The following is a 24739-nucleotide window of genomic DNA, read 5'->3' as shown; positions in this document are numbered from 1 at the left end:
GGATTATGTGAGGAAATGTATGTGAAGGCAGGTTGCAAAGTCTAAAGCATAGAACGAATATTGAGCATCCGTTTACCTCCACTTAAAAAGATGCAGGGTCTAACCTGGAGGAGGGGGGTTACACCCATCTCCCTCCCAGCCCGCTGAAGCACAGAGCCTTCCCTGCCCACCCCATGCTGTTAACTGTCTTGCCCTCTATCTCCAGCATCTCCAAGACCACAGCTTTTTTTTTTTTTTTTCCTATGGTGGAAAGGAGCTGGGAAATGTGGCTTTGGCCAGTGCGGGAGAAGGGGCCTTTATGTGTACCAGCAAAGACCCAATTGTTACTGAATCCAAACTGGGCTGCTTTTCCCAATTATCTCCACTACTCTTCTGGTCTCCATTTTCAGATGCCAAGTTTTAACTCAGAACAAAAGCTCCTGTCGGGGCTGATTTATAATCCAGATCTGCTGACGGGGGCCCTCCACTGTTCCTCCCTTCCAGGACTGCACCCGCTTAAAGTTACCACCAAAGCCTCGGGGCTCCAGTCTCTTTATCTCTGTCATTTGCCCCTAGCCAAGAGGAGGCATCCGTATCTGGGTGCTGATGGGGCGGCTTCCCTGGGGTTTGTCCACCTGCCCAGCTCCGAGGACCAGCTGGCAAGGTCCACCCCAGCACGGCCCCAGCGCAGGAGGCCAGAGCTACAAGTGACTTCTAGGAGCTGCTGTGGGCGGAGGCAGGCGGTTCTAAAAGGTGGTAGTTCTCCACCGAGGCTTCCCCTCAGCCGCTTTCATCTGAACATTAGGGCTCATGTCACTTGTTATTCAGCCTTCCAGTGGCATCAGAAGGAGTCATTTCTTGGGGGCAGGCTCTGTGCAACAGGAGTCTCCCGGAGGGTTGTCTTCACCGGGAGCTGGGCAAGGGCGCTGCTGTTCCTCCGTGTGGAGCATGAAAAACAAGGAGCAGACTCTCCGGAGATTAGTGGGTCCTCCTGGCTGGTAAGACCCGTTCCAGTCTGACTGCGGGGGGGGGGGGGGGGCCAGTGGGCGTTGCGGCCAAGAAACGAAGCAGAATTTCGGGCCAAAAGATAGACCCACTCTGGTCCGCCCCGAGAAGGAGCCTCGGTTTCCCCGGCACCCCTCCCTCGGATACTCGCCCCGAGGTGGTTTGCCCGCGTTGGTTCCAGTAATTGCAGCGTGGGGAGCTCCTCAGCCCCATTCCCGAGCCCAGCCGCCCAGCCCGCGGTTGGCCTTGGGGGACACTTCGGAAAGACCGGGTGAGTCCGATCCCCCCCGCCAAGGCAATGCCCGGAGTCCCTCCCCCGCCCCACCTCCCGGCGCTGTGGCGCAGACCGCGACTCCGAGGCACGGGGCGGCAGGGCGCGGGGAGGGGCGGGGGTCCGAACCCGCCGGCAGGGAGCTGGGGGGCCGGCGGGTCGCGGCGGGTCGCAGCCCCCTCCTGGGCCGGCCTTCGCGTCCCGCCCCCGGCCTCCGCTCGACACCCCCCCCCCCGCCTGACGTCAGGGGGGAGGGGGCGGAGAGCGGCGGCAGCGCTGGAGAAAGAGCCGGCACCCGGCGCGGTGGCGCGGGGAGCCCGAGCCCAGGGGCGCCGAGCCGAGCCGGGACCGAGGGGCGGTGGCAGAGGGGACAGTGGAGGAGGGCAGGCGGGCGCGCGCAGGCCGTCGGCGGCGCGCGGGTAGGGGCGGACCGTGATCCGAGCCGAACGCGAGGGCGGCGCCCAGGGATTCAAGCCGCGAAGAAGAGGTGAGTGAGGCCAGGGTTGCGCGGGGCGGGAGCACCAGGGCTCCGGGGCCGCCGCTTTGTCCCCCGACCCGGGCAGGGGCCGCCGCACGCTCGAAGGACAGGGTCTGGGGGTGCAGGGAGGGCTAGCGGCGGGGACAGCAGTTCGTCCGAGATCCTTCCTGCGCCCCCAGCGGGCTGCCTGGCGGGGGCTCCTGAGCCGGGCAAGCAGTGCCCGCAGCCATAGCGTCCGGAGGCGCGGACTGGTCTGGAAGAGCTGCTCTCGGGAGCGGGGGGTCCCCCGTGCTGTCGGGTCGGCGGCCAGGATCCTCTCCAGGCCCCCGAACTGCCCCCGGCTCCCCCACCCCCGACGGAAAGTTTGGGGCGGGCTTGGACTGAGGCCGATGTTGTGGGATCGGATTTCCCTGCCGCGGGCCCCCGCCCGCCCGCTCCGCCGGGGAGGCGGGTTGTCCTGGAAAGCCAGGCTCCCGACCCGAGCCTGGCCGCGCAGTCCCTGGCGGGACCGCCCGCCCTGCAGCCGCGGAAGCGCCGTTCGCGCCCCGCCGCTCGCGTTGGGCGAGGGTGGGGGGCGCACCGCCTGGGCCCCGCGCTCCTCCAGCCCCCACCCCTCCGGCTGCCCCTGCTTCCCCGCCCTGGGAGGAGCTGGGGGTGGGGGCATCGCCGTGCTGGCCGATTCTCGGAGCGCGCCGCGGGGTCCGGCCGGGGTCTAGGGTAAGGGGCAGAGGGAGGGCTGGGGGTGTGTTGTGGGGGAGGGAGGGGTGAACGTATCCCCAGCCCCCCCCCCGCCCTTCCAGTGCTGGGGTATTGGGCCGACAGGGGGCGTCCGCCGGCCGGGCTTGCCACGCTCCCAGCGCCGCCGCTTTGTTTGCATTCAAATCCCGGGAGCTGGGGGGAGGGGAGAATCTGGGGGGGTGACCAAGGACGGTCTTGGCGGGGACCCTTTGTTTTGGGGTGAGCAGGTCCCCAGCTTCTGTGTCTCCGTACCCGGCACTGGAGTTCTGGGGCAGTGCAATTAATCCAGATGGCTTGCCCAGGCCGGGGTCCCGGGGCGCAATCCCTGAGTTGGGAAGATTCGTCAGACCCGGGGGGAGCGCAGCAGGCGCCGGCCCTGCACAGGGCGTCCCCCGCGGTCCGAGAGGAATCCCTCTCGCGCTCCCCACCCGCCCCTCAGCTCCCCCCGCCCCCGCCTGAGAGCTGCTCGCCGGGAGATCCCTGATTAGACCGGAGCCAGCTCTGTTGTCCCGCCGCCCCAAAGCCCGAAGGCTAGTGTCTCCTAGGAGGCTGTGCGAGGAACAGGATGAGGCCCTGGTCATTTCCACGCCCATCCCACCCACTTCCTGCCTCCCGTCTTGGGCAACAAAGGGGCCTCGGGAAGCTGGGCCCCTTCGGCTCCCGGCCCCACTTCAGCCCTGCTGAGGTGGAACCGGGGTTTGGGGCTTTGCCTGGCTATTGTCTGCGCTGGGGGAGGGGAGAGGCTGGGGCCAGGACCCCCGCACGGCTGGCTCCATCAAGTCCCCTCCCGGGGGGGTGGAGGGGCTTCTGGAACCGCCCACCCACCGTATGCCCCTTCACCCTGCCAAGGGGTTTGCGTGCCAGAAGTATATCTTGGGGCTGGCTGGAGCCCCAGTGGGGGCAAGTCCTGCTTCCAGAGGTTATTTTAAGAAATCCTCAAATCTGTCAGGCCTGAGTGTGGGGGGAAGGGGTCCCCTTTTAATTTCTTAAACAACTTCCTGTTGAGAGGGAGTGGGTGAGGGCCTGGAGGCCAGAGGTTTCTTGGAGTGTCCACCCCTCCAGCTGACTCAGCTCCTCCCCTTTCCTCTGGGGTCCCCACCTCCTTTGGAATCTGTGGGGGCCGAGGCCAGGTGTGGGGGGGGACACCAAGTTCTGCTCCAAGGGCTGGGTAAGTGGGGGGGAATCCAGGAGGCTCCTGGGGAGGCTGATCAGGTCATATGTTCTGTCAGTGCCTCCCGGCATGGGCTTGTGTGGGCCCCCTTCCGGTCTGTTTTCTCTGGCTGTGATTCTGACCCTTTCTTTTCCCCCAGCAGGGCAGCTGGCCTGGAGCTTCGAGCCGGGGCATTTGCCATGGCCCCACACTGGGCTGTCTGGCTGCTGGTAGTGGGGCTGTGGGGCCTGGGCATTGGGGCTGAGATGTGGTGGAACCTGGTGCCCCGGAAGACCGTATCTTCTGGGGGTGAGTGCCTGAAGTCCCAAGGGGGGAGGCCAGGAGGGACTATGGGGAGGTGGGGGGAGAGGAGTGATTGCCCCTAGATCGTGCCAGCTTTATCCTGCTCTCGGGCTCAAAGCCCACCGATGTATATGACAGCTTTCTAAGAAATGAGAATGAGTGGCCCCAGAGTGGCCCCAGGGACCCAGAGCTCATAGTCTTGGGATAGCCCTTCTTTAGATGGTTAGGACCTGGCTGCCACTGTAATGTAAGGAAGAGAGACCGTTCTGTATCATTCTCCCCATGCCTTACTTCTGGAACTAGCACTTGCACTGAGAGCCCGCAGAGAGAAAATGGAGCCCGGGTAGGCATAAGGCAGAGTGTTATCATCCCCCTCCCCAAAGCCTTCCTAGCTCTTTGCCCCCAGGAGCCCCTTTATCAACCGTAATAGGCCCCCTCTGCTACCCCTCTGCTACCCTTGTGCCCTCTGTTGGCCCTGGATGTGTTTACACACGTGCTCATGTCGGGGGACAGAAGACCCGACAGCCCTCTGCGCGCGCACACCTGTATTAGGTGATGTCAGGTGTTTGTATCATCAGTGCACCCTGGGGACCTAGGATGAGCTCACCTCCCACAGGTTCCACTCAGGTGCTAATGAAGTCCTCCCTTGCCCGCCTGTGTGTGGCTCCAAAGACTAAGGCTGGTTTAGGGGGACCCTGAGGATAGGTCAGCAGCTATTTTGGGGGCTGACTTAGGAATTCTGTGACTACATCAGTGTCGTAGTACCTTGCATGGTGAACAGCAACAAGGCTTCCCAGCTCCAAGGCTTCAGTGCCTTCTCTGGTCCCTAGCCTCTGGTTCCCCCTGACCACGCTGGCCTGGCCTCCCAGCCCCAACTCAGTCTCCCATGTCCCCGACTGTCCCAGTGGCCGGCCGTGCTCGGATCTCTGGCCGCCTGGATTTGGGTCCTGCTGGAGTGAAGAGTTTCCTCAGGCAAGCAGAGCTTACAACTTCAGTACATAACTGCTTTGCCGGATCATGGGCTGGGGCCTGGCCAGAGCCTGATGTGGGTAGCAGGCAGCAAAGAAGGAAGCAGCGGAGGAAGCTGGGAGGGGGAAGAGCCCAGCTCTGCAGCCAGAGACGCTATTGACCCTGAGAGTGAGGGCCATCAGTCTGATGGCTTCCTCTGGCCGGAAGCTGTGGCTGAGATATCCTTCCTTCCTCCTCACCAGCCCAGATTCGCCGCCTCCCAGGCTGGGAAAGGCCAGGGAGGCTTGGGTGGAGCTGTCAGAGCCAAAAGGCTATTAGAGAAGGCCCTTTATTGCCAGTCAGGGTGCTTAGCTGGCATCTGCTTGTGGGGTGCTGGCCGGCAGCAGGAGTGATTAGGCCCCAAAGACCACTGTATAGAGGAAGGCTGATTCTGGGGGGAGGAGGACGCCTGGAGCCCCAGGAAGCCCTCTGCCCATTCACCACCGTGCTCACTCCCACCTTGTCCTGCAGAGTTGGCCACAGTAGTGCGGCGGTTCTCCCAAACGGGCATCCAGGACTTCCTGACGTTGACCCTGACTGAGCAGACAGGGCTTCTATACGTGGGGGCCCGGGAGGCCCTGTTTGCCTTCAGCGTGGAGGCTCTGGAGCTGCAAGGAGCGGTGAGAGGTGGGGGAGTGGGAGGTACACAGGTGTGGGGAGAGTGGCAGGACCCAGAGGGGCTTAGCTTGACCAAACTGTCCCCTCAGCCCTGCCGCCCCCACCCTGTTCTTTCCTGTGGAAATCTTGCGTAGTCTCCAGGCCCATCCTCCTAGCAGAGTGGGCACGCTGCTTTCCCTCATCTGCAGCTTTGGGGCAGTTTGGGGCTTCCGTCCTCTGTTAAACTCCCAGAGAATGGGGACTATGTGTGCTCACTTGTGGTGTCCCCACGTGGCTGCCACAGGCCATGCATGTGGCAGATACTCCGGGCACATGCTCAGTGTGTACTTGGGATTGACGTGCCCCCCTCCCCCCAGATCGCATGGGAGGCACCAGCTGAGAAGAAAGCCGAGTGTATCCAGAAAGGGAAGAGCAACCAGGTGGGTGCTCCGGATACGGCCAGGAGAGCCAGAGCCCCCCCACCCCCCACCCTGTACTTCCGCTGGCCAGGCCTCATGGCGCCTGCTGTCTCCCCCCACCCCCACCCTCTCTCTTTGTCCCAGACCCGTTCTTGGTCCTTGTGTCCCATGTCCCATGTCCCCGTACTCTTCAGTGAATGCCTTTCTCTCCGCAGACGGAGTGTTTCAACTTCATCCGCTTCCTGCAGCCCTACAACACGTCCCACCTGTACGTCTGTGGTACCTACGCCTTCCAGCCCAAGTGCACCTACATCGTGAGTGCTGGTGTCCCCCCTCAGTCCCCTCCTCGCCCTTCGCTGGACTCCCGGGCCCTTCTGCATCTCCTCCTCATTGTCTCTTCCCTGCCCCAGGACATGCTCACCTTCACTTTGGAGCGTGGAGAATTTGAGGATGGGAAGGGGAAATGTCCCTATGACCCGGCCAAGGGCCACACTGGCCTCCTTGTGGGTGAGTGGCTGTCCCCGGGGCAGGCGGGGGGAGTCCGCCCCCAGAACTTGTTCTCACTGTGGGTCTGCGTGGCCTGAATGTGTCTTCATGTCACTTCTGGCCTGCCTGATCCTCTGTCTCCCATAGACGGCGAGCTGTACTCGGCCACGCTCAACAACTTCCTAGGAACAGAGCCTGTAATCCTGCGTAACATGGGGCCTCACCACTCCATGAAGACAGAGTACCTGGCCTTCTGGCTCAACGGTGAGCCCCGAGGAGCTGGTGTGGGGCCCGGGGGGAGCCATGGTTGAGGGGCCCTGCAGCACCCTCCACCGCTAACCCTCCTCCCCTTCCTGTAGAACCTCATTTTGTAGGCTCTGCCTACATCCCAGAGAGCGTGGGCAGCTTCACAGGGGACGATGACAAGGTCTACTTCTTCTTCAGCGAGCGGGCAGTGGAGTATGACTGCTACGCGGAACAGGTGGTGGCCCGTGTAGCCCGTGTCTGCAAGGTATGGAGTCCTACAGTGAGTGGGGAGCCCTGGGAGCCTTGGTGGCTCGGCAGGCCTGACCAGCAGTGTCCCCTTGCCACCCGCCAGGGGGACATGGGGGGTGCGCGGACCCTGCAGAGGAAGTGGACCACGTTCCTGAAGGCGAGGCTGGTGTGCTCGGCCCCCGACCGGCAGCTCTACTTCAACCAGCTGCAGGCCCTGCACACCCTGCGCGACGCCTCTTGGCACAACACCACCTTCTTCGGGGTTTTCCGGGCGCGGTGGTGAGTTGGCCAGGAATACTTGGGGCTAGGGAGGAGGTTTGCGGGGTAGGGATGGTGGGTGGGTGCAGGCGTCTGAGTAAAGTCTTAAGTGGTCGGTAGACCAGAAGCCAAGGAGGATGTTGGGCATGTGCCCCTTTTCAAAGCCCCCCCAGGGGAGGTGTGCAGGGCCCTTCCCCCAGTGGTACTGTAGAGCCAACATGACATCGCACACGCCCAGGACTGCTTTGTGGGGGGCCCGCCTTCCCGGTCCATGCCGCGAGCTGGGGTAAAGTGGGCACGTGCCTCACCCTTGGGGTCCCTCCTTTGCTGTGACAGGGGCGATGTGGACTTGTCAGCGGTCTGCGAGTACCAGCTGGAAGAGATCCAGAGGGTATTCGAGGGGCCCTACAAGGAATACCGTGAGCAAGCCCAGAAGTGGGGCCGCTATACCGACCCTGTCCCCAGCCCACGGCCCGGCTCAGTGAGTCCTCCGGGGCGGGGATGGGCTCCTGCCCTCCGCCGCAGTAGCTCTGCCACGTGCTGACAGCTCTCCCGTCTTCACCCCCCCGCCCCCAGTGCATCAACAACTGGCACCGACGCCATGGCTACACCAGTTCTCTGGAGCTGCCTGATAACACCCTCAACTTCATCAAGAAGCACCCTCTGATGGAGGAGCAGGTAGGGCCCCGGTGGGGCCGGCCCCTGCTTGTGAAGAAGGACACCAATTTCACCCACCTGGTGGCTGACCGGGTCACAGGCCTTGACGGAGCCACCTATACAGTGCTGTTCATTGGTACAGGTAGGCACCTGGGGCGGTGGGTGTGGCTGCCGGAAGCTGGGTAAAGGCCTGTGTGTCGGGGCAGCGAGATCTAGAGATGCCCCAGGGGCCCCCGTGCCCTCTCGTTTATGCCTGTCCTCCCCCAACCCCCACAGGAGACGGCTGGCTGCTCAAGGCCGTGAGCCTGGGCCCCTGGGTCCACCTGATCGAGGAGCTGCAGGTGTTTGACCAGGAGCCTGTGGAAAGCTTGGTCCTATCCCAGAGCAAGGTAGTAATCAAGGCCCCACCCACCGCTGTCCCTACACCTTCCCCAGTCTTTTGCTTGGCCAGGACAGGGGTGGGGAGGCACTCAAACACACCACACTTAGCTTGGGGAGCGTTCCAGGAAACACGCGTGCTGACGGACTCTGCGCTCGGCAGGCGTTATATATAGCCAGGTCCCCACGGGGCTGTGTTCCCAGAATTGGGCCTTGGCAGCCGCTCTCCACGCTTCCTTCAGACCCCTCGAGGTTGTGCTGTTCTCTGTGACGTACAGCCTCTCTGGTGGTGCCACGGTGGACCGGGCCTCTCGGGCTCCGTTTGCTCAGCTGCCCTCCTGATGCCGGCTTTCCCAGCGGCCCCCTAGTCCGGCCCAGTGCAGTCCAGTCCCGGCCTGCACTCCCTTCTGTTTGCCTGAGGTGCCGCTTGCATCCTACCCTTCTTCTGGCCTGTCTGTGACTCCCCTGAACTTTCATGTGCTGGCCCTTGACCAACTATTGTGGCTCAGATTGTTGCCCAGAACATGGAATAATGGCAGAAAGAAAGTCCGTGGTTGAAGAAACACACAGATTGGCAGTCACCATTCAAACAGAGGAAAACACCTTATGCTCTGCTCGTGCTATTGTGAGGGCTGACGGGCCTAGCGGAAAACACATTTCCTGCACTATTTATACAGTACGGGAGAGTGAGTGTGTGTGTGTGTGTGTGTGTGTGTGAGATTATATTTCTCAGCCTTGTAGTTCCACTGTTCCCTGTCTAAGAAGGTCACATCTATAAGGTGCTTAGGATTGCGTCTGGCTTGTAGTAAGCCCTCTGTGCGTTCTTTGGTCCTTCGATTTCCCTCCTCGGAGTTTCGCACTGCCCTCTTCCTCCTCTGGCACCCTTGCCCTCGTGCGCCCATGCCGCAGTCTGTGTCCCAGTCTGGCTAAGCCTCCTGTGCCCCGCTTCTCTTGCAGAAGCTGCTCTTTGCAGGCTCTCGCTCGCAGCTGGTTCAGCTGCCCCTGGCCGACTGCGTGAAGTACCGCTCCTGCGCAGACTGCGTCCTCGCTCGGGACCCCTACTGTGCCTGGAGCGTCAACACCAGCCGCTGTGTGGCCGTGGATGGCCCCTCGGGGTGAGTGGGGCTCAGCACAAGGGTGAGGGCAGGGTGTTTGGAGCCCCAGTGCCCATGGACCCTGCTTCCCCAACCAGGTCCTCGCTGATCCAGCACGTGACGGTCTCAGACACCTCAGGCATTTGTAACCTCCGTGGCAATAAAAAAGGTGAGCTGTCTTTTCTCTCCCTCTTCCCCGGTAGGATGGGCCCTGGGCCAGAGCTGGACTAGCTGCATCTCCGCGGGGCCCTGGGTTTCCCATGCTAACTCGGCTCTCCTGTTTTTCTACTGCTGCAGTCAGGCTCACACCCAAAAACATCACCGTGGTGGCGGGCACGGACCTGGTGCTGCCCTGCCGCCTCTCTTCCAACTTGGCCCACGCCCGCTGGACCTTCGGGGGCCGGGACCTGCCTGCGGAACAGCCCGGCTCCTTCCTCTATGACGCCCGCCTGCAGGCCCTGGTCGTGATGGCTGCCCAGCCCCGCCACGCCGGGGCCTACCACTGCTTTTCGGAGGAGCAGGGGGCGCGGCTGGCTGCCGAAGGCTACCTGGTGGCCGTGGTGGCGGGCCCGTCGGTGACCCTGGAGGCTCGGGCGCCCTTGGAAAATCTGGGGCTGGTGTGGCTGGCTGTGGTGGCCCTGGGGGCCGTGTGCCTGGTCCTGCTGCTGCTGGTTCTGTCACTGCGCCGGCGGCTGCGGGAGGAGCTGGAGAAAGGTGCCAAGGCGGCGGAGAGGACCTTGGTGTACCCCCTGGAGCTGCCCAAGGAGCCCACCAGTCCCCCCTTCAGGCCCGGCCCGGAGACTGATGAGAAACTCTGGGACCCCGTCGGCTACTACTACTCGGACGGCTCCCTCAAGATCGTGCCTGGACACGCGCGGTGCCAGCCCGGGGGCGGGCCCCCTTCCCCAGCTCCTGGCATCCCCGGCCAGCCCCTGCCTTCTCCGACCCGGCTTCACCTGGGGGGTGGGCGGAACTCTAACGCCAACGGCTACGTGCGCTTACAGCTGGGAGCGGAGGACCGCGGCGGGCTCGGGCACCCCCTGCCCGAGCTGGCAGACGAACTGAGGCGCAAGCTGCAGCAGCGCCAGCCGCTGCCGGACTCCAATCCCGAGGAGTCCTCCGTATGAGGGGACCCCCACCCCACCCCCTGCCTCGCAGGGGCAGGGTGCGAGGCGCCGCTCCTCCTTTTGCACACGCACCAGCTACCTCAGGGACATGGCGCGGGCACCGGCTCGGCCTGGGACGGAGCCTGGCCGCCACCCGCCCGGCCATGAGGACCTGCTCTGCTCAGCACGGGCACTGCTCCCCAGGACACCAGCCTCCCGGAAGGCCTCTTCCTCCTCTCTGTGAGGGGCTGTGAATCACGGACACGTGGGACCCCAGCAGCCAAAACTTTCCAAGGCAGAAGTTGGAGATGTGGGTGTGTTTGTATCTATATGTCTGTGTGTGACCTAGTCGTGTGTGTGTGTGTGTGTGTGTGTGTGTGTGTGTGTGTGTGTGAGTGTGAGAGAGAGGTCTTACTTTTTCTGTCGAGTCTTCCCTTGGCCTGGGGTCCTCCTGGTGAGTCATTGGAGCTATGAAGGGGAAGGGGGTCGTATCACTTCGCCCCTCCTACCCTCCCGCCAGTCCCCAGCATGGGTCAGCAATGTACATATGGGGGTGGGCTGGGCAGGGTGCTGTGCCCCTTTCGGGGAGTCCGGGGCTCTGGGGTGGGCCTGGTCCTGCTCCTAGGGCTGTGAATGTTTTCAGGGTGGGGGGAGGGAGATGGATTCTCCTGTGTGTTTGGGGCAGGGGTGGGAGGGGCCTCCCACTTGGCCCTGGGGTTCAGTGGTATTTTATACTTGTCCTCCCTTACCGGGCTGGGAAAGGTTGTGTGGGGGGTGGGGGAGGGAGGAGGAGAGAGGGTGGGCATGCTGTGGATATTGCATATCCTCTCCCAGCCCTAGGAGGAGGGCTCCTAACAGTGTAACTTATTGTGTCCCCGCGTATTTATTTGTTGTAAATATTTGAGTATTTTTATATTGACAAATAAAAATCAAGAAAACAGTTAAGTGTTACTGTGGTAGGGATAAGGCATTTGGGCTAAAACCTTCTAGGCAGGACTAGCCTCACCTCCCTGTAGTTCTGGGGCAGCTGCCCCTAATGTTATCCCTGCATGCTTGTGCCCCTCTCCAGAGGGGGGATAGCCCAGGCTCCAGTGTTTCCCCACAGTGGTAGCTGTGGGGCTGGGAACCAGACCAGGGCCACAGGCTCTTGGGAGGCAGCTGGCAGCTTTGGGTTCTGGCCAAAAGGAGAAGTTAGGGCATTGGGAGGAAGGCCTGAGAGGGGGCCTGCCTTCCCAGAGCTCTGGGAAGGGGAAGTGGGAGTGAGCTAAAGGAGGGTAACTTCCTAGAAAGAGCTTCAGGTTGTATGGACTGGCTTGTGTGAGGATGTTCCCAACTAGCCTAGAGGAGGAAAGGTTACTTCCAGCCTTCTGCCTACGCTCCAGGAATATTCGTCTTGAATGCTTCAGCAATGTGGAACATGGAACTTGCCCCACCACCACCCAGTGTGCACCAAGCCACTGTCCTATCAGAGGAGTGGGCACAGGGAGGGCCCAGATACTCGTAAGGAAGGGAAGACCCAGCCTGGATTCTGTAATTCATGTCCACAGATGGAGGCAGTTGTGAAATGGGCTCCCTACATTTGACTGGTCTGGAGGGCCTGCGGTGGCTGAAAGGGGCTGCTGCCCTGGGTGTCCTTAGCTGTAGGAAAGGGCTGTGATCTGCCCACTTCTGGGTACGCTAAGCTTCCATCATGGTCAGTAAACCTCAGGCCTTAGGATGTCTTGCTATATGAAGATTGATACGGTAAAGTAGGCTCCCACTGGAGTTGGGGAGTTCCGCACAACCCAAGGCCCTATACTTGCCCTTGGGGCTTATGTGCTCCTAGTGGCAAAAGTTGTGGCCACCTGCCTCCCACGGGTTTTCAGGAAATGGGCAGGAGGCGCTGGAGGAGGAAAGGGGAAGCGAGGTCACTGGGCCTGGGGTGGTGCGGAAAGACGGGGCGGAGGACCTTGGGGCGCGCCCGGCGACTCCCTGCCCTAGGGAAACCGGTGGGACGCAGGGAACCTTGGAGGGCTGGGCTCTGGCGGGCGGCCGAGCCGCCCGCTGCGTCCCCACACCCTACGGGGCTCCACACGCCCTACACGGCCGGCGGCCCGGGCGCCATCCGCCGGCAGTCCGGGTCTGGGCATCCTGCGCGGCGCCCTCGGCACTCTGCTTAGCCTGGGACGCCCTCGCGCGGCCGCCTCGGAGCGCGGTGCAGCGCCGCAAACCCCGCCCCGCCGCCTCGATTGGTTCCCGAGCTACTGGCGCGGCTGGGCTCTGGTACTGGTACCGCCCCGCCCCGCCCCACCCACCCGTCGCGGCCGCGCGTGCGCACAACAGCCGGGGCGGAGCGGGCTCTGGGGCCGACATGGCGGCGCCGCGACCCTGCGCGGACGGCCCTTGCTGCTCCTGGCCGGGTTCGGCGTCCAGCGTGCAGCAAACGCTGGACGAGATGGACTTCGACAGGGGTGAGACTCCCGGCTTTCTCCAGATCGCGGAACAAGGAGATGGCCGAGAAGCGGGGCCCCGAGGGCCGCAGTGGGTCTGGTGGGAGCATGGGCGGACGGCGGGCTTACAGTCCCCGCGTCATTGAGATCCCGCCAGGGACCTGGCACGAGCTCGGCCTCTAGAAACTTCGTCTCGCGTGCAGATTGGGAAACGGAGGCCCTCGTTTCGGTAACTTTCCCAAGTGGTCGGCCCGGCTCCTCAGCTGGTGTGCCCGCGGGAGGCTGGGGCCCTCTCGGGTGGCGGGGCGGGGGTGTGGGTGTGTGGGGGGGGGGTCGGGAAGCAGAATCTGCAGTCGGGTTATTGCAGCCACCTTGAGGGCAGCTTCAGAGGGAGGGCTGCGCTGCGAAGGGAACTAACGTTCTGACCTCCGATGTGAGCCCCGATGTGTCAGGCCCTGTATGGTTTAGATACGGCACACATGGCCCTCGACGCAGGTGATGTTATCCCCACCTTTGGGGCCCAGAGAGGTAACTCTTTTACCCCACACTGTAAGGAGATTATATCGTCTGTAAGGAACAGAGTAAAGCTGAAAAACAAGTCCGCTCTTCCTCGGAGGCCGTGTATCACCTGTCAGTGCAGAGGCAGCTTATGCGGTAATAACATTCTCATCGGCTGTTGGGTGGATGCTACCGCTTTTTATGCATTCTGATTTAATTTACTGTTAAGTGGCTCTTGCACCTGCTTACCTCCCTCCACGTCGCCACCCTCTGGGCTTCTGAAGCAATTCCCTCATGGGCCTTCCTGCTTCCCCTCCTGCCCTCCTACAAAGTTTTCTACTCCACACAGAAGCCAGAGTAACCGTTTGAATATATTAAATCAGATAATTTCATTGCTTTTAGAATAAGTTCAAATTCCCTTCATGGCCTACAAAACTGTGTGACCTAATCGTTGCCTATTCTACTTCTCCGCCCCCACTTTATTTCTCATCCTTTCCTTTCCCCACTCTGTGCTTCAGCCACACTGGGCTCGTTTTGGTTTCACAGACATGCAAGATCTCTTTCTGACTTAAAGCCGTGGTACTTGCTGTTCCAGCTCCTTGGAATGAACTTTCTGCAGCATTAGGCTAGCTAATGCTTTTCTTCTGGTCTTGGCTCAAATGTCACCTCCTCAGAGAGACTCACCCTGAACACTGCATTCTGGTTTTCAACTGGGGGGGGTGGGCAACACCCCATTCTAGTAGTTCTCAACTGGATGGGGGCAGTTGCAGTTCTGACCCTTAAGGGTGTTTGGCAATGTCTAGAAATAATTTCAGGTGTTACAGCTGGGAGGATGCTACAGTCAGTCATCTAGTAGGTAGAGGCCAAGGATGCTAGTCTACATCCCACAATGCACAGGACTGTTCCTCATAACCAAGAATTAACTGGCCTATAGTGCCAGTTGTGCAGCTGTTAAGAAAGAAACCTTGCCCTGTCCAAAGTAGGGTCCCTTCCCCTCCAGGTTACTCTGATATATCACCTTGCTTTCATCAAAGCAGTTTTTACAACCTGGTATTATTTTGTTTGCTTACTCATTATTTCCCACACGTGGGAAAGATCCTTGTGTGGGTTGTTTTTTTTTCATATCTCCTCTCTGGGTTCATTTTCCCTTTTCCTGAAGTATAGCTTTTAAAAGTTTTTTCAGTGAGTATGATTCTTCATCTCTCTCTCTCTCTCTTTCTCTGTCTTGACTGGTAGCTTAGCCGGGTATAAAATTCTAGACTGACAATTATTTTACCCCCCTCAAACCTTTGAAAATATATTTATCTTCTTTTTCTGCTACTGCTGTTAAGAATTCTGCTGGGAGCACCTGGGTGGTTCCGTCAGAAGAGCGAGTGACTCGTGATCTCGAGGTCATTAGTTCAAGCCCCACGTTGGGTGTAGAGATTACTAAAAAATAAACAAATAAATAAACTTTAAAAAAAATCCTGATAATCTGATTATAATTCTTCAGTGACTAATGATCTTTTCTTTTTGGTAATTTAAAAGGTCTCTTTATTCTTGATGTCATTTTACCATGGTAGATATGTTTTGATTAATTCTCCTTGGGATTTAATGTGGTTTTCATCTGAGAACTCATTGTTGTCTTTACTTCAGAATAATTCTCAGACGTTATCTCTTCAGGCATTTCCTCTCTCCCATTCTGTCCAATTTTTCTCTTTTTTTTGTTTGAAACTCCTATTAGACATATGTTGGTACATTCTGCCTTTCATGTTTCCTTACCTCTCTTTAATATTTTTCTCTTTACCATTCTGCGTTCTGGGTGATTTCCAAGTCACTCATTCCCTCCCGGGTGGGTCTGCAGTACTGTCCAGCCATCTGTTGTTGTTTTAGTTCAATGATTCTATTTTTTAATTTACTGACTTTTAATTAATTTATTTTTTAAAGATTTTATTTATTTATTTGAGAGAGAGAGAGACCGTGAGAGCAGGAACACAAGCAGGGGGAGTGGGAGAGGGAGAAGCAGGCTTCCCGCTGAGTAGGGAGCCCGATGTGGGGCTCGATCCCAGGACCCTGGGATCACGACCTGAGCTGAAGACAGACGCTCAATGACTGACCCAGGCGCCCCTACTGACTTTTTTTTAAAAAATTTTTTTTAAAGATTTTATTTATTTGACAGAGCACAAGCAGAAGGAGAGAGAGGGAGAAGCAGGCTCCCCGCCGAGCAAGGAGCCTGATGCAGGACTCGATCCCAGGACCCCGGGATCATGACCCAGGCCGAAGGCAGCCGCTTAACCAACTGAGCCACCCAGGCGTCCCCCTACTGACTTTTTTAAAAAGCAATCTGTACACTGGGGCTTGAACTCATGACCCTGAGATCAAGAGTCACATGCTCTACTGGCTGAGCCAGCCAGGCAGCCCTGACTTTGTTTCAGATCTCCCTGTTCTTTTTTTTCTCCCTAATGTTCTGCTCATTTGTGGATTGTATTCCTTCATCTCTGTGAACACACTAAATGTTGTTTTAAAGTCTTTTAGATTGTGCTATTATGGCTCATTTTTGAAGTATGCATTTTTCCATTTGTTGTATTTGCTGACTATCTCATGTGGCAGTGGATTCTTGTTTTGCAGCTTTTAATTTTTGAGCTCACCGGTGGGGGGGGGGGAGGGGGGTGTCTTCTCTTGTTAGAGGTTATCCACAACAGAGCCACACCTTTGTTGGCTTGTGGGAGTGTCCTTATGGGACATTTTTTAAAAGTTGCCTCTGCGCAGCCCTTATAGCATTCACTTGTCTGGATCCATTTTTATGACAGATCCTTAGCGTGGGGGTTTTGCTCCCTAAGGCTATAAATAGGTATAGGTCCCCTTATACAGTGATGTATGTCAGCTATTTCTCTATAAAGCTGGAAAAGAGATCATACAGTTAATGAAGTTTACATGATGGAAAAAATGCAAAAATAAATAAATATACATATATATGTATACATATAACATCTCCAAGTTGAATGGGTCATGGTATCTGATTTTTTAGGTTTCTTCTGCCCTTGCTGTCTTCTCACACCTATTGAAATGGTGCCTTTCTCATTTCCTTTAAGTTTCTCTCCAGATGTCACCTTATCAGAGATGCCATCCCTGACCACTGCTTGTATCCCTTCTGTTTTCTTTTTCTTCATAGTCCTTAGCACCACCTGATTTCTCTCATTTTTTTTTTTTTTCCTCATCTGTTTCCTTTAATTAGAAAGTAACCTCCATAAGACCAAAGCTTTGGGGGCAGCCCTGGGGATTGGGGACCTTTTAATTCTTGGCTGGCCTCTAGCGTGCAGAACAGTGCCAGATACATGATAGGTATTCAGTAAATATTTGCTGAATGAGTGAACTGCCTGGGCCTGGTAGCTTGCTTTCTGCTGCTGTTCAGGAAAGTAGAGATTTTCTAGTCCCAATTCACCCATGAGGTGGTACTTCCTGTCTCTCAGCTTTGTGCGCAGAACTTTGTTGTGTCTGTTCCTGGCCATGCACGTGCCCTGCGGCCTTTGCTCCAGACCCTGCCTAGTTGTTCAAGCCGGAGCCTCTAAGATGTGTGTCTATTTACAAGGACTTTTGGGATTCTGCAGATGGAGTACCTGCTCACCACTTTGGCTATGGTTTTCATCTTCTCTGGCAACTGGCAGTGTCCTTATCTTGCTTTTGAATTTGCCTATGTATTCAGACATTTTAAACATTACTTTATTTAATATTTATGTGTTTGAAGTGGGAAGAAGGGATTTGCACCTGTCTAACCCTACTGTCTTGATTAGATAAAGCTCCTTGTCCGTCTTGCTCACAGCTCTCTCACCAGCACCTAGGACAGTCCTTAGCACAGAGATTTCAGTTAAATTTTTTAAAAGATTTTGTTTGATTGATTGATTGATTGATTGGAGGGGCAGAGGGAGAGAGAATCTCAAGCTGAGCACAGAGTCTGACTCGGGGTTTGATCCCAGGACCCTGAGATCATGATCTGCGCCCAAACCAAGGGTCAGGCACGCAACTGACTGAGCCACCCAGGCGCCCCTCAGTTAATGTTTGTTGAATGAGTAAATCCCCCATTTTATAGATGAGAAAATGGTGGTCAAGAAGTCAAGGAAGCACTGAAAGTCTCCAGTCATTCAGCATTATTCAGCACTTTGGCTGTCTTTCCACAGGAATCTGGTCGGCAGCCCTGAATGGAGACCTAGGCCGAGTGAAATATTTCATCCAGAAGGCAGCAGACCCTAGCCAGCCCGACTCGGCTGGCTACACGGCTCTGGTGAGCTGGGGAGGGAAACTTGCACTCGGGATACCTGCCCTCTCTGGCGGAGGGGGGGGGGGATGTTGCCCGTGCTGCCGCCTGTTCTTCTCTCCCAGCAGGTTTTGAGTTTTAAGCATTGTGTGAACCTTGTTCTTGGTTTGTTTTTTTCCTTAATTAGTGTTAAGTGCTTTACATCATTTATTTAATTTCATTTACCTAACAATCTTGTGAGGTAGGAATGATTATTATCCCCACTTTGCTGTTGAGGAAGCTGATGCTAGAAATGAAGCGGCTTGTCCGGGTCACACGGCTGGCGGACGTGGCCTCTGAGCTTGTTACCGTCCTGTCGCCTGCCCTGTAGCCTGCTCCAGAGCCCGTGCTCTCCCCCGCCCACCGTCCTGCCGCCTGCCTGGGCTCTGCTGTCTGACCTCGCTCTCCGTCCCCTGCAGCACTATGCCAGCCGCAACGGGCACTATGCCGTGTGCCAGCTCCTGCTGGAAAGCGGGGCTAAGTGTGATGCCCAAACGCACGGGGGCGCCACCGCTCTGCACCGGGCCAGCTACTGTGGGCACACCGAAATCGCACGGCTCCTGCTGTCTCACGGGTCCAACCCTAGGTTGGTGGACGACGATGGCATGACCAGTCTGCACAAGGTATGCCGCCCTTCCCCCTTCACGATCTTGGCTTTTGTTCAGTGGAGAAAACACGGGGAAAGCAGAGAAGCACTTGCAATGTCCGTGCTTACCAGTCATCACTTGAGGGTTAATGTACAATGTGCCAGCAGTTTCCCTGGGCGTGTAAATTAGAATTACACGTACGGCGTCATTTTTTTTTTCTTTGCTTTCATGATATGTCATGAATGCTTTTCCGTGAAGTTAGTTTTCTGAAGCTCACATCTACTCTCGCCCACCCCTGTAGCCTGCTCGCCGTACGGTAGCCAGGGTGACCACTTCATTAACTTTCTGCTGACCAGAAATACCTGCACGTGGTGAAGAGTTTGAGGAGCACAAAACAGTGCAGCGTGAAAATGTCTCCCTTCCACCCTGACCCCTGGTCCCTCAGTCTTCCGGGACACCCTGCTCAAGGCATCCCTTTTACTGATTGCTTATGCATTTTAGAGAAGCGGTTTATGCATATTTATGGTGTGTGTGTGTAAACGTATTCTCTTATGAACTTTAAAATAGAAAAATGTAAGTTGACTGCATGACTTACCATGAGAGCCTGTGGCAGACACTTTTTGCTGTCCACCAAAAATTTGTGCTCACTCTTTCGTATTAGAGACCTGTCCCTCAGACGGGGCTCTACAGTCTCAGACTACGTTCCACTCCCTAGCGTGGCGAGTTCTCAGCCACCAGAAGACAAGACACACTGACGAGCTTTTTTTCCAGGAGGAGAGCTTTTAGGAGCCAGTGTTCCTACTCCGCACACTCTACTCCGTCGCCCCAGCCCGTAGCTGAGACACCTAGGGGTTGGCAGATCCCCAGCAAGCAACCTGGACTTCAGAAACATGGTAGGACAGAAAGGTGCTTGCTTAGCGACAGCAGCCTTGAAATGTTACGGCCACAAAGATAGAGGTCTTGTTTTTATTTTGTACACCTGACTGTTGAATAACACGTTATTACCATTATTTTTTAATGTATCATGGGAGTGGGGTAACACTTTGGTAGAGACACTAGTAGATATATTAAAAAAATACACGTAGCAGGTTTTGGTTTTGTTTTTTATGCTTCATGACACACCTTCCGTGAGGCGCAGGCGCACCTCAGAGACATGCAGACCTCCGTGATAAAGCAAGTCGGGTGAGTCTTCTTGGTTTCCCAGGACACACAAAAGTTATGTTTATACTACACTGTAGTCTATTTAGTGTACACTAGCATTATGTCCAAAAAAATCATGTATGAAACTTAATTTAAAAATACTTTATTGCTAACAAATGCTAACCATCATCTGACCTTTCAGCAAGTTGTAATCTTTTAACTGGTAGAGGGTCTTAGCTCGATGTGGATAACTGCTCAGCGTATCAGGGAGGTCAGGGTAGGAGTTGCTGAAGGTTTAAGAAACTGCTGTGGCTCACCGGTTCTTGAAATAAGACAGCAATGGACTTTGCCACATTGACTGACTCTTCCTTTCACTGGAGCGCTGAGAGGCCATTGCAGGGCTATTAATTGGCTTACTTTAAATATTGTCATTCAGGGAGTAGGGAGGCACGAGGAAGAGAGAGAGAAAGACTGGGGGAGCAGTCAGAACCCATACATTTATAGATTAGCTCCTCTGTCTTATATTGGTGCGGTTTAGGCATCCCAAAATGATTAGTAACATCAGAGATCAGTGATCACAGATAACAGATGTAATAATCATGAAAAACTTTGAAGCAGTTCAGGAATTACAAAAATGTGGCACAGAGATACGAAGTGAGCAAATGCTGTTGGAAAATGGCACCAATAGACCTGCCCAGTGCGGGGTTGCCACAGATCTTCACTTGGTAAAAACATGGTAAAGCAAAGTGCAAAAAAATGAGGTGTGCCCGTGTAGAAGATAGTCAAACCCAGAAGCAGAGAGTGGGATGGTGGTTGCCGGGGCAGTTGGGGGGGGGGGGTGCTGCTGGGCTGGCGCAGCGTCTCTGGGGAGCTGATGAAGTGCAGCGGATCTGCGCCGTGTCGGTGGGTGACCGTGCTTAACAAGCTTTAAGTTCGTTAAGAGGGGGGCGCGCCTGACTGGCTCAGTCGGCAGAGCGTGGGACTCATGATCTCAGCCCTACGTTGGGCGTGGATAGGGGGGTGGTGGCTATCATTTAACAAAAACAAAACAACAAAAAACAATTACCAAAAAACTATAAAAAAATAGATTTGTTAAGAAGTCAGATCTCATGTGAAGTGTTCTTACCATAATAAAAAATTGGGTGGGGGGCTGTTTCAAGGACCAACTTAATTTTTAGGAAGCCAGATGGATTTCATTGTCCAAGGATTTGCAGATATATTACCCTTGCGTCCACTCAAGGGAAGATGTCAACATTTCCCTCCTCCAGTTTCTTTTTTCTTTTCTTTCTTTCTTTCTTTTTTAATTTAAGTCATCTCTATGCCCAGCGTGAGGCTCAAACTCACCACTCGAGATCACGACTTTCATGCTCTTCCCATTGAACCAGCCAGGTGCCACTATCTTGAGCTCTCATCCCCTTGTCACTTACACTCAGGCCCCCTTTCTTGACCCTGTCATGGTGACACTCCAGGACCTTACCTGTCAAGCTGTCCCTGGCTCGATGCCTCTCCTCTCCCAGTTTTCATCTGGCTTGTTTCTGTCCTTCCTTCTGGATCTTAGCTTCTACCTCACACTCAGAGAGCTTTCCTGTTCTCAGACATGGGTAGCTCCCCCAGCTGTGTGTGCAAAAGCACCCTGCACTTGACTCCTCATAACTTTTCTCCCTCTTAAATTCCGTCTGAGCTCTCTCTCCCCAGAGACAGCGAAGACTTGATCTTGTTTACTGTGGTAGCCCCAGCTCTTAGCACAGGTGCCCAGTGAATATTTGCTGAGTGAACAACTGGATGGCGTTTTATTTTCTTTTAAGATCCTTGCCGGTTGAAGAGGCAGACTGCTTATTCCTTGACGGTCTACACTGGTGTTGCTCGGACGGTGTAACTCCCTTGGAGGGTGTGTACCGGCAAGACACTGCGCGCATGGTGCTGGCTGGTCTTACAGCCTGAGGCCTTCTCAGTGCCTCTCTGGCCTTTCATTCAGGGGATGCAGATATGGGAAGAGTGGAATTGTTCTTTCTTTTTTTAACAAATAAGCTACTTGCAAACTTTGGTACTTTTTTTTTCTACAAAATTCTTTGGAATGCATCTCACATCTCCCCAGAATGCACCCCAGAACTGCTCACAACATACCACTGCCTGAATTGAGGCAACAAAACTGAGAACCTTAGGTCTGTACTCAACAAGAGGACCTGCTAAATAAAGATCTGGATTCAAATTTGAGGTGGTATTTGCTACTAATATTAATTTTGACACCTCTCAAAAGCCCCGTGGTACATCAGTGACTATTGGGAGGAGCAGGGAATAGAGTGCTATAACACGGTTGTTAAGAGTTGAGACTTGGCAGTCAGACAGACCTGGTTTAGGATCCCCAGGCTGCCACACCAGCACTGTGACATTGGACAAGCCACTTACCTTGTATGAGCCTCAGTTTCTTCATCTGTAAAATGGGAATGATGATAGTTCCTACCTCTGATGGTTATTATGAAAGTTATATAAGCTAATCTGTGTAAATCACCTTAACTCTCTTTTCTGGAGGAGGTAGGTTAAAAATTGACGTCCAGGTTGGGATCGTCTATTTCAAAGGAAGAGGAGAAAGCCGGGAACCTGGATCCATTTTTCTCTGCTCATCTGTACGTGGCCGGAGGCCGTGTCTGGTGTATCTTGTGCCTACGGTGCCCAGCTGATAGATGACTGAACATTTATAAGGGACACTTAGAGATCCAAGGTTCTGTATTTGTTTTTGTTTGTTTGTTCAAGATTTTATTTTTAAGTAATCTCTATACCCAACGTGGGACTTGAACTCACAATCCCGAGACCAAGAGTCGCATGCTCCATCAACTGAGCCAGCCAGGTGCCCGTCTATATTTATTTTTTATGTGCAGGCCTGGACAGAGAAGAATGGCTACTGAGCAGAGGACACCAGAAAGAAAAACTCAAGCTAACTGCCAGGAATGGCACTAGAGAATTCCACCAATCTTTATGCAAGTCGTTGGGATTTGGTAGGAATTAGGGTAAATCTACTCAAATAGCCGGTGTCTCCCATTTCCATAAGACCTGTTTTAGGACCAAGAGATTCCCCGAAGTGGAGCAAGAAAGGGTAGAGCCCAGTGGGGATATGGCTTTTGATTCATGCATCTTTCTCCACAGGCTGCTGAGAAGGGTCATGTGGACATTTGCTCCCTGCTGTTGGAACACAGCCCAGCCCTGAAGGCTGTCCGGGATCGGAAGGCACGACTAGCATGTGACCTGCTGCCCTGCGACAGTGACCTGTGGGACCTGCTGGCCACCTGAGCCGCCACCTTTCTGTCTCAGGCTGCCGTGCAAGAGGACCCAGACTAGCCCTCCTAGCTCCTGCCTTGGCCAGCATCCGTGCTGCAGGGTGGGGACCTGAGGCCTGAAGAGCCCTATTCTGGCCACTCGGGGAGCGAGGGAGTAGATGCAGGGCTGCAAGTGCTTAAGCCTGGACAGACGATCATATTCTAAATTAGTTCACGTGGAAACACCTATCCGTTTGGAAAAAATAAAGTTGTATCCTTACCTCATCCCATGCACAAAAATAAATTTCAAGTAGATTAAAGACCTAAGTATTAGAAGAAACTGGGACATATGACAAATTAAAAGCTGCTTTCTAGCTGAATGCCCTTGGGAAAGGTCACTTTGCCCGTCTGTCCCTGCTTCCTCATCTGTGAGGTGAGGATGATTATAACGGCCTGCTTCGGTGGCCTTGCGGAGGTTAAAGGAGCGAATATATGGAGGGCCCGAGTGTGCCAGGCACGCTGCACACTGTCCGAGCGCACACTTCCTCACCTTCCCTTTTAACAACCTAATAGACTAACAAGTGCTGTTGCTTCGTTGTGCATTGCTAATGACCGCCTGTCTTCGCTGAACTTCCTGTCCATAACTATGGCCTGTTTAAAGATTTTCTTCCTTTTATTGATTCATAAGGAGTTACGTATTCTGGATATTAATCTTGTTTTATATATATATATATATATATATATATATAAATTTTTTTTTTTTTTTAACCATCACTTTGTTGGTATCTGTTCATGGAAATCGATAAACCCACCATAGACGGGAGTTTGGGAATATCTATTAAAATTTAGATGATGGCCAATAATTTCTCTGTAGCTACCTAGAGAAATACCCACGTATACAAAGATAATTTACTTACAGAGACATCTACAGAGTTGTGCTATAATATAAGGAAGAAAGGAGGTAAGCTCAGTGTTCCCTGCTAGGGAAAGGATTAAATTCTGGTACATGGGTCACTGGAGTGCAGTGTAAGACTAACATGGAAAGTGTGCTGAGCTGCAGTCACAGTATGATGCCTCTTAAGACCCGTCTATGGAAACCTGCATGTACGTACACAAAATTACAGGAAAAAAGTCGAGGATATATATTACACTGGTACCTGGGGTGTCGCCTGGTCTGCTGTGGTGAGAGTGGTTTGTCAAGTGCATCTTGAGCTTTATTTGTTTGTTTCAGTTTTTTACAAGGAATAACTTTTTTGTAAGAATTAATACCAGTCAATTTCCTGTGGAAGAAACTAGTTTTCTGGTGAGAATTTCAGATGAAGCATGTTGGTGTAAGATGCCCTTGTCCTTGAATGTTGAAGGAGAGGAGTTTTAGAGTCGGCAGATAGTAGAGACCAAAGCCAAAGTCTGTCTTGTCTTACCCTCACTCTAGTCTAGGCAGCTCTCTTTTCATAACCAAAGGCAAGAAATCACCTTTGACAAAAACCCCTGATGCATAAGGACTGAGTTTCTTTTAAAAGCTCTGGGTTCCCTAAGTCTCAGAACTTGGATGTATTTACCGAGAAGCCAGCTGTGGGTGGAACCATTCCCAGCCCTCTGGGGCCTTGGGCTGTCCTTGACCTGTAGTTCTCCCTCTCGTTCTGGTCATCCCTGCTCATATAGCTCCAGTTCTGGAGTCTTATTTACGATCAGATTTCCTTTCAAAGGTCAAGGCAGAATTCAAGGCCCAGCTGGGTGAAGGGCATGCTGGGCATCTTAAATGAGGAAGTTTGACTTTGGTGGCTTGAGACAGGTTGGTTGGTGACTAGATTAATGGCTAACAACCTAGTCCAGCTTCCCTGTGGGATGGCGTGCTCCCTGCCCAGGAGAGCAGCAGGTAGGGACCTGCATGTGTGGGGCGTGGAAGGCTTTTCAAGAGGCAGGGGCTGCTGATGACAGGCTGGACTTGGCTCCTGGCCGTGGTGTAGTTTAATACGCTGGCTCTCGGAGTGCTGAGGGAGAAGTGGGGGGCGCCTGGGGAAGGAAAGCAAAAGTATGGAGGGCAGCCTTGAAACTGGGAGTGGGGAAGTTGCTTGAAGCCTGATCTCCTCCTGTAGGTGCCATGCGGATTCCTGCCGCAGACGTCAGCCTCTTGGCCCTTTC

The 24739-nt window shown here is 54.9% G+C and overlaps 2 protein-coding genes across 7 annotated transcripts; both read left to right on the top strand.

Moving 5' to 3' along the window:
- The first annotated feature begins 720 nt into the window (after window positions 1-720).
- SEMA4C (semaphorin 4C) lies at window positions 721-11362 on the top strand. 6 transcript variants are annotated; one of them, XM_036073727.2, is made up of 15 exons: window positions 721-977; window positions 3785-3930; window positions 5404-5552; window positions 5907-5969; window positions 6164-6262; window positions 6359-6455; window positions 6582-6698; window positions 6794-6945; window positions 7033-7208; window positions 7524-7668; window positions 7764-7986; window positions 8121-8233; window positions 9180-9337; window positions 9415-9485; window positions 9614-11362. In XM_036073727.2, the coding sequence occupies exons 1-15, from the start codon at window positions 790-792 to the stop codon at window positions 10441-10443; spliced, it is 2727 nt and encodes a 908-aa protein (XP_035929620.1). In that variant the 5' UTR covers window positions 721-789; the 3' UTR covers window positions 10444-11362. The 6 variants fall into 6 exon arrangements, with proteins under 6 accessions (XP_035929620.1, XP_035929619.1, XP_035929623.1 ...); XM_036073726.2 differs by having other exon boundaries at window positions 3782-3930; XM_036073730.2 differs by lacking the exon at window positions 721-977 and adding an exon at window positions 1104-1255.
- Window positions 11363-12720: 1358 nt separating this feature from the next.
- Window positions 12721-22882, top strand: ANKRD39 (ankyrin repeat domain 39). Its single transcript, XM_036073775.2, has 4 exons — window positions 12721-12872; window positions 17504-17607; window positions 18039-18242; window positions 22488-22882. Exons 1-4 carry the CDS (start codon window positions 12773-12775, stop codon window positions 22629-22631), a joined length of 552 nt encoding a protein of 183 aa, XP_035929668.1. The 5' UTR covers window positions 12721-12772; the 3' UTR covers window positions 22632-22882.
- The last annotated feature ends 1857 nt before the right edge of the window (window positions 22883-24739 follow it).

Source organism: Halichoerus grypus, chromosome 10 (genome assembly GCF_964656455.1).
Source record: "Halichoerus grypus chromosome 10, mHalGry1.hap1.1, whole genome shotgun sequence".
Taxonomy (NCBI): Eukaryota; Metazoa; Chordata; class Mammalia; order Carnivora; family Phocidae; genus Halichoerus; species Halichoerus grypus.
The sequence above is the reverse complement of the archived record's forward strand: the minus strand, read 5'-3'. Positions and strand labels throughout refer to the sequence as shown.